Source organism: Rattus rattus, chromosome 4 (assembly GCF_011064425.1).
Source record: "Rattus rattus isolate New Zealand chromosome 4, Rrattus_CSIRO_v1, whole genome shotgun sequence".
NCBI lineage: Eukaryota > Metazoa > Chordata > Mammalia > Rodentia > Muridae > Rattus > Rattus rattus.
The window spans coordinates 138,033,974-138,047,287 of NC_046157.1; the positions used below are offsets into that span (position 1 = coordinate 138,033,974).

A 13,314-nucleotide genomic window follows, 5' to 3' on the forward strand; every position below is an offset into this window, starting at 1 on the left:
GGCTCCAGGTAGGTGTCCATGGAATCTGTAGAACCTTAGGAGCACCTGCAAAATGCATAATTGAGAAAACCAAGGTTCAGAAAGCAATATCTACAGGCTGTCGAAATCCTCACAGGTCTCCTGGAACCAAGTCCCTGTCCCCCAAACTAAGGGACAGAATACATGTAACACCTGAAAGTGTTGGAGGCCTATCTAGGTATGGATTCTGCCAAACCCCTTTCATGGCATGTGATTTTAGGTAAGCTACAGAATATCTAAAACCACAGTGACTCCATCTGTAAAGTGGGGAGAAGCAGAAATCTATGTTTTGCATGGCTACGTAAATGGTAAAATGAAATGAAATATAAACTCAAAGTAGACAATCTTTGGGAAGTATCTGACATGTATTAGTATTGTTTTGATGTTTTGTACAATGATGAATAGTAACCAGATGTAAGGAGGGAAGACATAGGCATACTCCAACACCACTTTTGCAACTGGTTTGCTGTTCAGCCACTGTAAGATCATCTCCACCTTGAGCTCCTCACCCCTGAGTAGGAAATTCTGAAACATTTGCCTGCTTCTCAATTACACACAGAGTCAATGGCAAGAGGCCATGAGCCCCTCAGAACTTTTAACTTCAATACATCTGTTTGTGGAGATGCTCATAAACAAATATAAAACTCTTTATCTCAGGGTAAATTACCTCTTGGTCAGTAGTAAAGGAAGTAAGAATCTTGAGTCACAGGGGAAGACATACAGTTAAGGACAGACAAGTTTTGAGCCCAGAATTCATTCAGTGACTCGATCTGACATTGAGCAGAATCTCCTATGGCTCGCAGGACAGCTGCTATGCACACAACCTCCTCACAGACCTGCAGTGCCCTAGGAGGAGCTGTGCCCCTTGAACAGGCACTACAGTGCCTGATGAATAAAACATGAAGGCTCGAAATGTACGGGTAGGTAGAATCTATTTCTGTTCTTTTGTAGATTGTGGATATCTGCCGCCTCTCCAAAAATAAGCACCAAGACTATGTCCACTCCATTGGATTCTGCTCGCTCCACCCTGGAAGGTGAATGTGAGTAGGGTCAAGAGCAGGCACGCACTCTCTTGCAGGGCAATCGCTCCATGGCTAATTGCCATTTTCACAGCTGGGCTGAGCTTTCCAAAAGGCATCCTTCAACTTTGAGCCCTGAGCTCTTCTCCTGGTGGTCTCTCTTGCCAACCATGCCCCTTCAAAGACAGTTTATAGATAAAAGGACAAAGCTCCAGGAGATATCATTTTGCAAACATCACAGTTTGAGAAAGAGGCATTTCTAAGGCTTCTTTGTGAATGTCACCACATGCTCATAGTCCTTACCACAGGAGCCAAGCCTTGCATGATTTGGAGGCTGCCTCTTTGCCCGAATGTCCTCGGTAGCGATTTTTCTGCAGTTTATTTTTGTCCCTCTTACTAGAAGGATGGCTCCTTTGAAATTTTTTTTATATATATAAACAAAGTCTACTTCCAAACAGTGTGGTCAGAAAAAAAAAAAAGGAGAAGTGGTACCTAATGTCTATCTGTATGATAGACAGGCTACATGCACCCATATATTCCTTTAAAACCATGGCAAGAGGTTTTAAACTAAGGTAAGTGGAAAATCCTGAATGCAGACTTATTGAGGATAAATGATCTGAAATGTCATATAACTGGATATTAAAAGCAGAACACCACAAGGTTTCCAGAAGTGGAATCTGACCAGGTTAAGCAAACTCAGGGTGGGTCAGAGGAAATGTGAACCAAACAGAACTGCCTTAGACACACCAAGTTTGGAAAGCCAAAATATGAAGGGTGGAACACTTAGGCAGTTACCCCTAGCCAATGAGCTGGATGAGGAATAGTTATCAGCTCTGTTCTGCCGTGTTAGAAATATCTGGCAATCTTACAATTCAAATTATACAAGGCATAAAACGCTCTGACGTAAGGGTTAGGCCCCTGTGAGTGGTGTTACACCTCTGTATATCAATGGTTCAAATCCGCAGCTGCATACTGGAATCCACTAGAAGCCTGACAAATGTGGAAGTCTCACCGAGTCTCTCCCAACAAGACCCCAAGTTCCCTGATCTATGTGACTGAGAACCACTGTTAGAAACACAAATCTTAAACCATAGCCACAACAAGCATCCAAGTAACTTATGGAATGTCTACTGGAGTCAGTAAACCCCAGGAGATTAAATATTAAAGAGTAATTATCAAAATCATAACAACTCTGTTTTAAGCAATATAACCTAAGTGGAAAATGTGACAAGAAGAAAAATGTCCAATGGAAATAAAAGAGTTAGACACAAAATTGTGAAAAAATATTAGCAGTTGCTATTGACTAAGGGAGACAGCAGGCTGATTTCCTGGAAATATAGTAACTATCTAAAAGTTAAGGATATAGAATTTAGACCAGCAGTTCTCAACCTGTGGGTCACGACCCCTTTGGGGCTCGAATGACCCTTTCACAGGGATCACCTAAGACCACAGAAAACACAGATGTTTACATTATGGTTCATAACAGTGGCAAAGTACAGTTATGAAGTAGTAACAAAATAATGTTATGGCTTGGTGGTCACCACAACATGAGGAACTGTATTGAAGGGTCACAAGTTAGGAAGGTTGAGAACCACTGATTTAGATAAAGAGAATTGTGGAGGGGAAAGAGATGGAAAAAGAGGTAAAAGGAGAAGAACCCTAAACTAAAAACGAAGGCGGTGAAAGTGACACACCTCTTTTGGATGATATCTGCCACTCCTAAAACAGGGAGGATTTGCCAATGTTATACAGGCCCAGTCTTGGAACAACTTGATACTTAGAGGTTTTGGACCCATCCTGTGTGTAAAATGGAGGCACTGGATGGGGGCTTGAAAGCTGACCACAGGAGGTCACTGAGGTAGGAAGGCAATTCCAGAGCACTGACAGAGGGAACCAAAAGGCCAGTCAGTGCGAACATACCAAAAACAACTCAACGGAGACTTAACACTAATTGTATATATCAACTCCTAGGATTCTTCAGTCTAGAACTTCATTTATTCTAGGGTATACAGAGAGTTGTATAAGATGGCTGGTTAGTGAAGCTGGATCCTGAGAAGGGTCACCGTATCCACAGAAGGAACAGGGAGGACAGGGAAAGAAAAGCCAAAGGTAAAAATCAAAGGGGCTTTGAAATGTCCTCAGCTATGGCAATAGTGAGCAATCCTAAAAACCTTTGTGGCACAAAACTAAGGACCCGAGAACAGCAAAACAGAGTTCTGGGAAAATAAGGAAGAGTTCAACTATGGGGGAGAAACTTCAGCTTCTCAGTCCTTGGCACAAGAGAACCATGGGGTGAGTTCCAGGGAGAAGCTCTCCCTTTAGGACCAGTGGGGAATATGAAGGGTAGATGAGCAAAAGAGGAGCTGCTCTCCCTGAGATGACGGCTGTGTGAATGTCCATATTCTGTCTGTGACACTGAACCTTCCCGTGCTTTATGAGAAAGAAAAGTACCTTTTGCTTCACTTTATACAACATTCCAATCTTGCATCTCCAGAGCTCCAGAGAAGTTAAAACACGTAGGAAAAGACTGTTATGAACTGGGCCATGAACAGGTGGTTGTTTTACACAGTCCCTTGGTTTTACACAAGTTGTCACTGTCATGGGGTCATTTCACAGTTGATGCTTTCTATACAACCCAGGTCTGTCTTTTATCCAACCTCCGAGGACATACATTTTGATGCACCTGCCCATCCACTTGTTACGATTTAAAAGATAACATCCTTCTTGTGAGTGGCATTATTACCACGGGGGCTCTTGCTTCTCCCCACACAGAAAAAAAAAAGCATATTTTTATTCTTTCAAAATCACCGTAGAGTACTGAGAGTTGGAAAAGAATCACATTAAACTACTCTATGCTTTGATCTAGGGCCCAGGCAATGTCAACGTGTTTGTTTGTTTTTGTTTGTTTGTACTGGTACTCAGAAATAACAGGAATATTTTCTCGTGTCTCTTTGAGATGGTAGAATGAGAAATAAGCAGTGATTTGAAACTTCCTCCAGTGTCAGCCCTGGGTCCCAGAGTCAGCAGGGCTAACAAGAACCTGAAGGATACAACACCTCCTTTGGCTGCGACAGCCCACAGTGATTCAACCCCAGTAGTTCAGGGTTAAATAAACCAAAACCCCCTTCAGGATTTGAAATGATAAGATTTCAGAGTCTTCGCTCTGTTACAAGCCAGAGGCCAGGCTTTCAAGATGACCCTCAGGAAATGTTAATGAGTCCATATTCAGAAATAGATACTGCTTGTGGCTCTACATTAATTGTTTTAATTACGTCAAGTCATTTCCGAATGACACAGACACAGACGCCATTTCCTGGACATTATGGACATGTGAAGTCACACTGTTGCTTACCAGCCCCGAACGTGACCTGAGCTAAAAGCATGTCCACGACAGAGCTAAGCAAACCTCATGCCTGGTTTATATAAACAAGTCCATGAGTTTAAAAAAAAAAAAAAAAAAAAAAAAAAAAAAGACAGGACAGACATTGTCTGTTCAAAACAGTACTGAAGAGTTCATTTTTGCAATGGTCTCTTATTCTCTATCACTTAATTTTAAATGTGGCCTCTTCTAGAATGAAGGTGCTGTGGGGCAGAATCTACATCCTTTTTAATTTTGCATCACCCAAATACAACAGTCTGCATAAATAAGGGGTTAGGAAATGAAACATTTAACATGGAGTAGACTTAAAATAGTTTTATACATACTATTTTATTGAGAGCAAAGTCTCACACAGTCACACTGGGTCTACTGGCAGCTCAATCAGGAATGGCTTCCCCCGTTCTCATCTCAAGCAGGTGGGCATTGAGGCTCATTTTCCCCAAGGCAGCTGCTGACTCAGCACACACACAAAGGAGGTGGCGGACAGAGCTCCTGTGACCGAAGGTGGGACAGACAGATTGCAGTCCACCAGACCGAGTTCTTAGGTTCACACTGAATGACAAGCTAGCATCTTTGGCCCAAGGCAATAGAAACGATGTTGCAAGGTAAGAAGCAGGGAGCATCAGGAGAGGAAGATCAGGACCACTCAGGCAAACACACGTCTTAAAAAAGTGGCAATACTTTATTTGGGGGACATGAGATTTAATAAGAATGTTTTTTTTCATGAGGATGTTCTAAGATGGGCATGAAATACAGGGAAAAGAGTGGTGTTTTCTAGCTCGTCAGTGCTATTTATATACATTACTGATTAGGTGTCATTAGGAGCTGTAGAGTTTTCTGGGTCCTTTCTTGGCAGAGTGGGCTGGCAACTGAGGTTAACACATTTCCACCTGTTTATGCTAAGCAAGCACTCAGCTGATTTGGGAGAACAAAGAGACGCGAAATCTCTGCCCTCGCCATCCCAGCATTGCTGTTAAATTGGGGAGCTGTCCTAAACTTTCAGCAAATCCTAACTCCAACATGCATGCTGGTGGAGTTGCTGCTGCTGCTGCTGCTGCTGCTGCTGCTGCTGCTGTAACTGTAGCTTCAGCTGTAACTGCAACAGCAAGGGACTTGGAGTCTCAGCACACAGCGAGTGAGCCAGCATCGGGGAGGCACTGTATACACTCATCAGTGACCAATCCAATGTTAACCAGAGGTGGGAACATCTACCAACGAGCTGGCCGAGTATCAGAGCAGGTATCCCACCAACATGAGCTGGCTGGGTCTGGCCAAAGTATACTTCGTACTAAACGAGAGGGATTCTGTGAAGGGAGACTTTTCAGAGCTGTAAGAGAATGGCTATTAAAAGCTCCATTCCGACCCTCTCTAAACTATCTCCATTTAAGTGGAGAAGCAAATTAGCTTCAACAGGCATTTCTATTTAGAAGGGGGCTGGGAGAGAAGAGCCCACATTTGAACACTTAAGGTCTCCAATATGCCCATCCATAAATCATCTCAGGGCAAAGCTGTCAGCCTGTATCTTCTACTTTGCCTTTTAAATGGATAGGACCCCCCCTCCATCATCCCTCTCTCCTCAGGGTGATGAGTAGGGGTGTGTGATACATGGAGAACAAAGAAGGGTGAGTTCCTTTCCCTTCCTAAGGACAGGTGTAGTAGCAACATCTGCACTGACCTCTTCTCTTGCTTGAAAATACCAAATTGCACACAGGTAGACTGAAGGGTTATGTGCCCACATGAAGCTGTGTGTATGAAAAGAACATAAAAATGAGTCTATTACAGAAAGGCTAAATGTGTGACTGATGGCACTCACACGTGCTCTCATTTTTTAAAGCCACGTTTATGAAGTGGCTGCATCTTCATAAAGAAAAGCTGGAGAATCTGGGCAGTTTTGATTCTGTTTCAAATTTAAAAAAAAAATAAGATTTACAGGAATTGACGAACACACAAATCACATACAAAAAATAAATTAAATAAATAAATAGCCAGCTATTTTATCCTTTCAATGTGGTTACCAAGGCTCCTTTGTGTCTACAAATTTCTCAGGGTGGTGCTGTTGCCAAGAAATTCTAATTCATGATAAGGTTTTCTGCAAATTGGGACAGTGGCAAACCTGCGGATACGCAGACCCTGCAGTTTGCTTTGTCTTTCTGTGTGAGACGGCACCTGGCTGCCCAGCCTGTGGAAGGCAATGCAAAGGAAGATCACACAGAGGAGAAGCAACATGGTGCGGACCAAATCAGCTCCCGGTACTAGGAGGCTGTTCTTGGAAGGCAAACCATTTCTGTAGGTTTTCCCCTAGAGATGCCTCATACCAAAAGCCCTCATAAAAAGTGTTTCAGGACGCCTGAACCTGAGATGAAATTGCAGAGTTACAGGGACACTTTAGTCCTTACAGAAGCCAAGTGTGCCATTAGTTTAAAACAATGGGGGAACGGAGGAGGAGGGAAGAATGTTCTATGATTTATTTATTTGTTTCCAGTAGCAGTGGAAAATTTTCTCCAAGCAAAACGGAGGCCTGAAATTGACCCCGTTTGCCAATTATGAATCAGCATTAACCACGATCCTAATTCCATAGGAGTTTTCAAGTAAACATGCTTCTCGGTGGCATGTAGGAGAGTTAAGTGCAAATAATCCTCAGTGTCATTACTTGGGCTGTCCTTACGAAACGGCATGCTGGGAATAAAGAATCTATAAAAATCCTACTCCTCTGTAGAGTCTGGAAGAAAATGAAAGTGTTATATGTGAAGTGCTTTCTATTTTCTGAGTCAGCAGTCAGTTCAAAGAGTCCAACTTCCCTCGTGACATTCAGGATGCGTCTCCCGTCAGCATCAAATGGTACCCAAAAATCTACTCTAGCGTCTGTCCTAATCTTAACTGTTTGCAACTTTTGATCAAACAGCTTTTGAAATATTTCCTCTAAGTTTTCAGAGAGCTTAAGGCTGGCAGCCTTCAAAGTGGTGTCAGCTGAATGCCATAAATAAGGGACCACATAAGCGCATAAACACGGCGTAATTTACAGTTACATGACACGCAGAGATGACATTACTTGGGCCGAGGGCTTGAGAATGCAGTTAGAGTTCAGAGCTGGAGAGCTGAGGCTCTGGGATGCCCATCTGGGTTTTTAATTACACCAGCCATTCTTGGAGTTGGAATCCCGGTTGAGTAGCCCTGCCCAAGAATTCACGTTAAAGTGACACAAGGAAGCACTGTCTCCGTCGCTGTCTTTGTCATGGGCTCACATGGCAAAGTATCCCACAGCCTAAGTTTGAAGCGACGTCTACGCACAGTCCCTCCTCGATTTCCCAATGCACAGATGTTCTTGGGCTTATCATTCAGAGCCATTCTCTAGAAACCAAATTAGATTATCAGGATATGCACCCCACCCCCACCCCGCCTGTGTGCATCTCCCCGAGTATACTGCTCACTTTAAGAAAAACATCTAATAATGATTCCTCATTTGACCTCTAAAATATGATTACCCCAAGAGCATCGGAAACTTCCTCCTGCCTGGGGTTTTTGTAGAAACCTTCTTGAGCTGTTTTGAGCAAAGGAGTCTCAGAATTTCACCATCTGGTTAATTTTGAACTAGCAGTTGCATAAAACCACCACTACCCCTTAGAGTCAGAAGCAAGGGGGGCTGGGGTGGGGATGGGGAGGAAGGAAGAGATAAAGGCTAAAGGTTTTGTCATCAGCAGGAACTCAGGGTCCTGGTCACCTTTACACAGAGCAGCTGTGAACAGTCCTGAGCAGACAGCTCCGGGCCATACTACCTTGTTTAGAAGTGCTTGCCCGCAAGTCGTGTTTCCATGTGGACTTGGGGAGGGGTTTTAAGATGAGAGAAGATGGCAGTTGGAGACAGTTGAGACAAGAAATAAGAAAGAGGGTGGAAGTGAGAATTCCTTTGCCTGGCGATGAAAAAACAACTAAGCTAGAGGTTTCTACAAGGGGGAGGAGGAGAGGAAGAGCAGAGCTGGCTTCTGGGGAAACAATAGATCTAATACATCCCCTAATTGTCAAGCCAGTGATGTTTCCTTGAAGCTGTGCCTTCTGGATCCTCTAGGCCGATCTAGAAAAGCAGGTTTTCTCTAAAGAAGCCCCCCACCCCCAACCCCAGGAGCAGGTTTTACTACCCTGAAAACTTGAACCAAAACAAAGTTGTGTGATTCATCTGGAGGGAACGTTGTAACAAATAAAGCCAACTTTCTTCCCTCCAACACTGCTTAACAGTTAGTCACAAACAAGGGCTGCCTCGGGCAGGCTGACTAAATCAACAGATTCCCTTCCCTAACCAGTCTAGACTGTAGTTAATATGCAACGGATTCCACACCAGTGGGCTGACAGGGTGAGAAGAAGGCTGCTTTAGAAAATGAGATTCTGGCAACATTTTGGCTTACTTCATATCAAAATAAAAAGGAAGAAAGGATGTGGGGAGATCCTACATGAGACATACTCTTGTTAAGGACGATAGGGAAGGATGTATTAAAGAAACGATGTGAGTGCTCTGCCTGTGTGTTTAGCAAGGGACAGCATCTCCCAGCCTTCCAACTGGAATCCATGCCCTACACAGACACACAGACGACACACAGACACAGGCAGCCGATACCTGGAGGAAAACTCCGCAGCCTCCAGCCAGGCAACAACTAGTAACAATGGCACAGTGTGAAGAGTGAGCGCTTTACCACTGGCTCCCTATACCATGAGCTCAACACCGCTTCCTAAAGCAGCAACTGTTACATCCCAGCCTCAAGCTGGCAAATCCTGCTTTGGATCCTGGCAGAGGAAATTCAGCCGTTCATTAGCCTTAACAAGCTGCTGTCACGGAGCAGAGAAGTTACAAGAGCAGCCACACACCAAGGATCGCAGGGCCCTCCCCAAGGGCAAGGGTTTTTGGTTTGTTTTTTTTTTCCTCCTCCAGGATGGACTGTACAAATTCACACTCCGAACCGTGCAAATCCAGACTGTCTTTCTGGACTTTCCACGGTGCACACTGTAGAGTTTTTAAACACCCATGGTGTCCCCTATCCCCAACCGCCCCGCCCCCATCCACCACCATCTTTCCTGCAGAATGTCCCCTCAGCACCTCCTAATCGCTGCTGGAAAAACCACTGTTTCCGCAGCAGACCCAGCACTTTCCACTGACCAGCACTTTCTTTATTCCACTTCACAAAGCCCAGTGAACTTGTCCCCCAGTCAGGCTTCAACGTCCCTGAGATGCCAAGCGAACTTGGCACCGGTACCCTTTAGCATCCTAGGAGTTTTCTAAACTAGTCCTCTAAGACAAAGTAGGGAAGCACAGAAGCACACACCACCCTTTGTCCAAGGTAGTGCTAACCTGAGAGACACCCCAAACAAATAAACAAGAAACAAGGACACAGTAGAAGCTGCTCCTTCTGGAGGCATTAGCTGGGGAAATGTACAATGCATTGTCAGCCTAAGAGAGATACATCTCATCTTCCTTGTACAATCCTTAAGCGTCTTTTGTCACCTGGCTTCTCTTCCTACAGCTCACCTTGTATAATCTAAAAATCAAGCTCCTGTTCTGAATTGACACTCGCTAAATCACTGGGAAAAAACATTCCGTGCCACCCTCACCCAACCCTCCTTGACGGTCCTCAGGACCAGTTGAAATAGATAAAGCTGATTTAAGTACTAAGACCAGAACTCCTGCATCTAGGAACGTGGTATCCTGTCAACCATTGCTCGACCACCTTCCCACCCGGTTCCTCCAAACCCCAGAAGTTCGCCAGCAATTCTCTTGCTGGGGGACAGCGAGCCGACAACGTGTGCGCAAGGATGTGTGTTGGTGACAGAAACGCAGGCAGCTAGGACCGGCTCCGCTCAGCACACTAAGGGGTTAGGGGTGGGTGGAGAGGTAAGCGCATATGATTGTTTCACAAAACATTTTAAACAACACACAGCCAATAAATAAATAAATAAGAAAAAAAGAATTAAAAATTTTTTTCAACTCAAAGCCCACACCAAATGCAGCCCCTGCGTCTCCGCCGCCGCCACACGATTTACACAAGTAATTTAAATCATTCACCTGCTGCCAGGTCTCCTCCAGGGATGGCAAAGCTGAGAAGTAGCCGGTGTCGTGGACAAGTTGTAGCTCCTGGAATATACTATAACTAGCCAACACGTCCATGCTGCTGCTGCCGGGCAAAACCGGAGGAGAAACCCTCCCCCGAGCTCAGCTGGGTCTGTTTGTTTGTCAGTCTGTCTGGTTCACCCCCCAAGAAGGCAGACATCCAGTGGCCCTTTTGTTTTGTTTTGTTTCAGTCAACTAAAAAAAGGAGAGAAAAAAAATCAATGCAGGAGAGAGGGAGAGAGGAGGTGAGAGAGGAGCGAGTGAGTCGGGTGGATGGAGAGAGGGATCCAGCGTGTACAGTGCAGATGACTGCCAGGAAAAGGGGACTTCACGGGAGTAACAATTCCCTTCCAGGGCTCTAATCACTCCAGCTCGTGGATCAGGAAGGGGGACGCAAACTCACTGACACGAAGCTGCCATCTATATCTGCAGCGCTGTTCGCTCCTAATGCAATCTTTGCTCTTTATTTTGGGAGGTTGCATTTTTTTTCTCGCGATCGCTTCTCTCCCCCCCACCTCTTCCCTTCCCTCCCCACCCCCAACCCCATCCTCGCTAGTTTGTAGTCCCCCCCCTCCCCCTTGTCTCCTCCTCCTGCTCTTCCCCCTCCCCAAACTCCCTCCCTCCGCCCTGCTTTGCGCGCAGCCGTGGGATCTCGGAGGAGGGCGTCCATTAGGCCGCGTGTGACCATGTAAGGTAAACAGGGGGCTCATGAAGTCACTGAGGACCAATGCGGCACTCGGAGCGGACCCTGGGGCGGGGCCAGGCCCCGACGGCAGCCGCCGATTGGCGCGCTGCGGATCTCCCTGCTGCCTTACAAGGCGGTACGAGGCAAGCTATTTTTAGAGGGCTATATAAGGGGGTAGAGGAGTCCGCCAGGCGGCCGGGGAGCTCGAGCGCTAGGGAGGGTTGCTGCGACACTTGCGCTGGCTCCCGGGACTCCTAGGCGGCTGGGCTCGGGTTGCGCGCTGGCCTCCGACCCTAGCTGCAGGGCTCGTCCGAGCGGACGGCGCCCGGACCCCGTGCATATCCGAGGGAACGGGTTGCCGCGGTGGCCGATCGGGAGGTGCGGTCCCCAGTCCTGGATTAGGATGCCTCCTGCGGGAGTAGCCGGTAGAGCGGCGGCGCAGCCGTCGGGGGCAAGTAGCTCTTTGCACTCGGCCTTCCTGCCAAGCATGGGGAAGAAGGGTAGCAAGGGAGAGGCTAGGCTCAAAACAGCGTCACGTACCCCAAACTAAAGCCCAAAAGCCAGTTCCGAATTCCCCACAGGGTGCAGAAATGAAGTGCCAGAGGAGGAAGTGCCTCACAATGGCAGAGAACAAAGGCGAGCTGCGCGGAGACTTGTTTGTGCCCGCCCCCGACGTTGCACGCTGGCCCCGCCCCGGCCCGCGCGCCTCCGAGCGCGTCGCCGTTCGCCTATCGCCCTCCTGTTCCCCTGAACGGAGCTTAAAACCTGGCCGGGAGTCTGATGTCTAGCATATTAGAATGTGTATGAAGAAGAATAGGAGGAGAGTGGGTAGAATTAGGGAGCATGCAGCCAGCTAGCAGATCCTTACAAGAGGTTTATCCAGTAGCTTCCTGGAGGAGTGTGCATAGCAGGGGTAGAGCAAGGCTCTAAAGATATCGAGATTCTGCAAGCTCAGAGATGGAAGCCTGTGCAATGCACGTGGTTAAGAGTTGCCCAATTGTTTGCTTGACCTTAAATGGCTAGTATGGCTTCTCCAAAATACACCGAAAGCTGGACTACTTTAGGAATAACTACAGAATTCAGTACTTAGAGACAAGAAACATCCTTGTACATTCAATGGAAAAAATATATAATTTCATCGTCTCCATATCATTCCCTTCTGTTGATAACAATATTAAATTAGTTTAAAAAAAATAAAAGATCACCCATCCCCAAGAGGAAATTAAATAAATTACTAAGATTTGAGAAAAACTGGTTTATTTGCCCTTTAGTGCCTGAGATTCTCGTTAGTCAAAGAAAACTCACTGTATAAATTCATTGAGGCCTTGCTTACAATATGCGGCCACCGATTAGCTCCATGACTTGAGCAAGTGGCAGTGACCGTCTCTGCTTCCCAGGAACAATCACAAGAACAAGAATGCAAATCTCTGCCATTCTTGTTAGAAGAAGCAAAATGCTGTTTGCAATTCTTCTAGCATAGTATGTCACTGTTAGAAGCACTAAATGTTAGCTGTCACTGTCCTCAGACTTTAAGCAAGGAAATTAAATAGTACCTGAACTAATAGTCTCCACAGGGAACAGGCCAGGGTTTAGAAGAAGAAAGTGAGGTAGCAAAACCTTGCAATTATTGGTTAGATCTCACCCTGTCCACTCTTCCCCCAAAGCTATCTGATTGTAAGTCTTAGGCAGAAATCCATTGAGAGATCCTAATGCAGATGTGTACATGAGTAATAAGAAAACGAAAAGAAAAAAGCAACCTTGGATACAGCAAGATCACATAATTTGCTGTTTAAGACTCAAGGCAATTTAATTATTGTATTTTATATTTATACTATTACTATTTCTATTTGGTTGTTTTGGATTTTGTTTTTGTTGTTTTCTTCAAGGCAATGTTTCTCTATTTAGCCCTGACCAGTCCTGTAACTCAACTTTGTAGACCGGGCTGGCCTCAAACTCCTGCCTCTACCTCCTGAGTGCAGGGATTAAAGGTGTGCTCCACCACACCTGGCTTATTGCAAGTTTTGATCAATATATATCTTAACTTTGGAGTTTGGAAATTTGGGAAATGTTGATCACACTCTCCGTACATCGACATTCTATGTGCCCAGTCTCCTTCCACCCT

The 13,314-nt window shown here is 45.6% G+C and overlaps 1 protein-coding gene across 1 annotated transcript in view; it reads right to left on the minus strand.

The window, feature by feature from the left end:
* Positions 1 to 11,855, minus strand: part of Klf7 (Kruppel like factor 7) — a 93,741-nt gene extending 81,886 nt beyond the window's left edge. The window contains exons 1-2 of the mRNA XM_032901220.1: positions 11,733 to 11,855; positions 10,463 to 10,702 (exon numbers count right to left, since the gene is read on the minus strand). Coding sequence (XP_032757111.1) covers positions 10,463 to 10,564 — 102 coding nt within the window. The 5' untranslated portion in view covers positions 10,565 to 10,702; positions 11,733 to 11,855. The remainder of the gene's footprint in view (positions 1 to 10,462; positions 10,703 to 11,732) is intronic.
* Between the last annotated feature and the right edge of the window lie 1,459 nt (positions 11,856 to 13,314).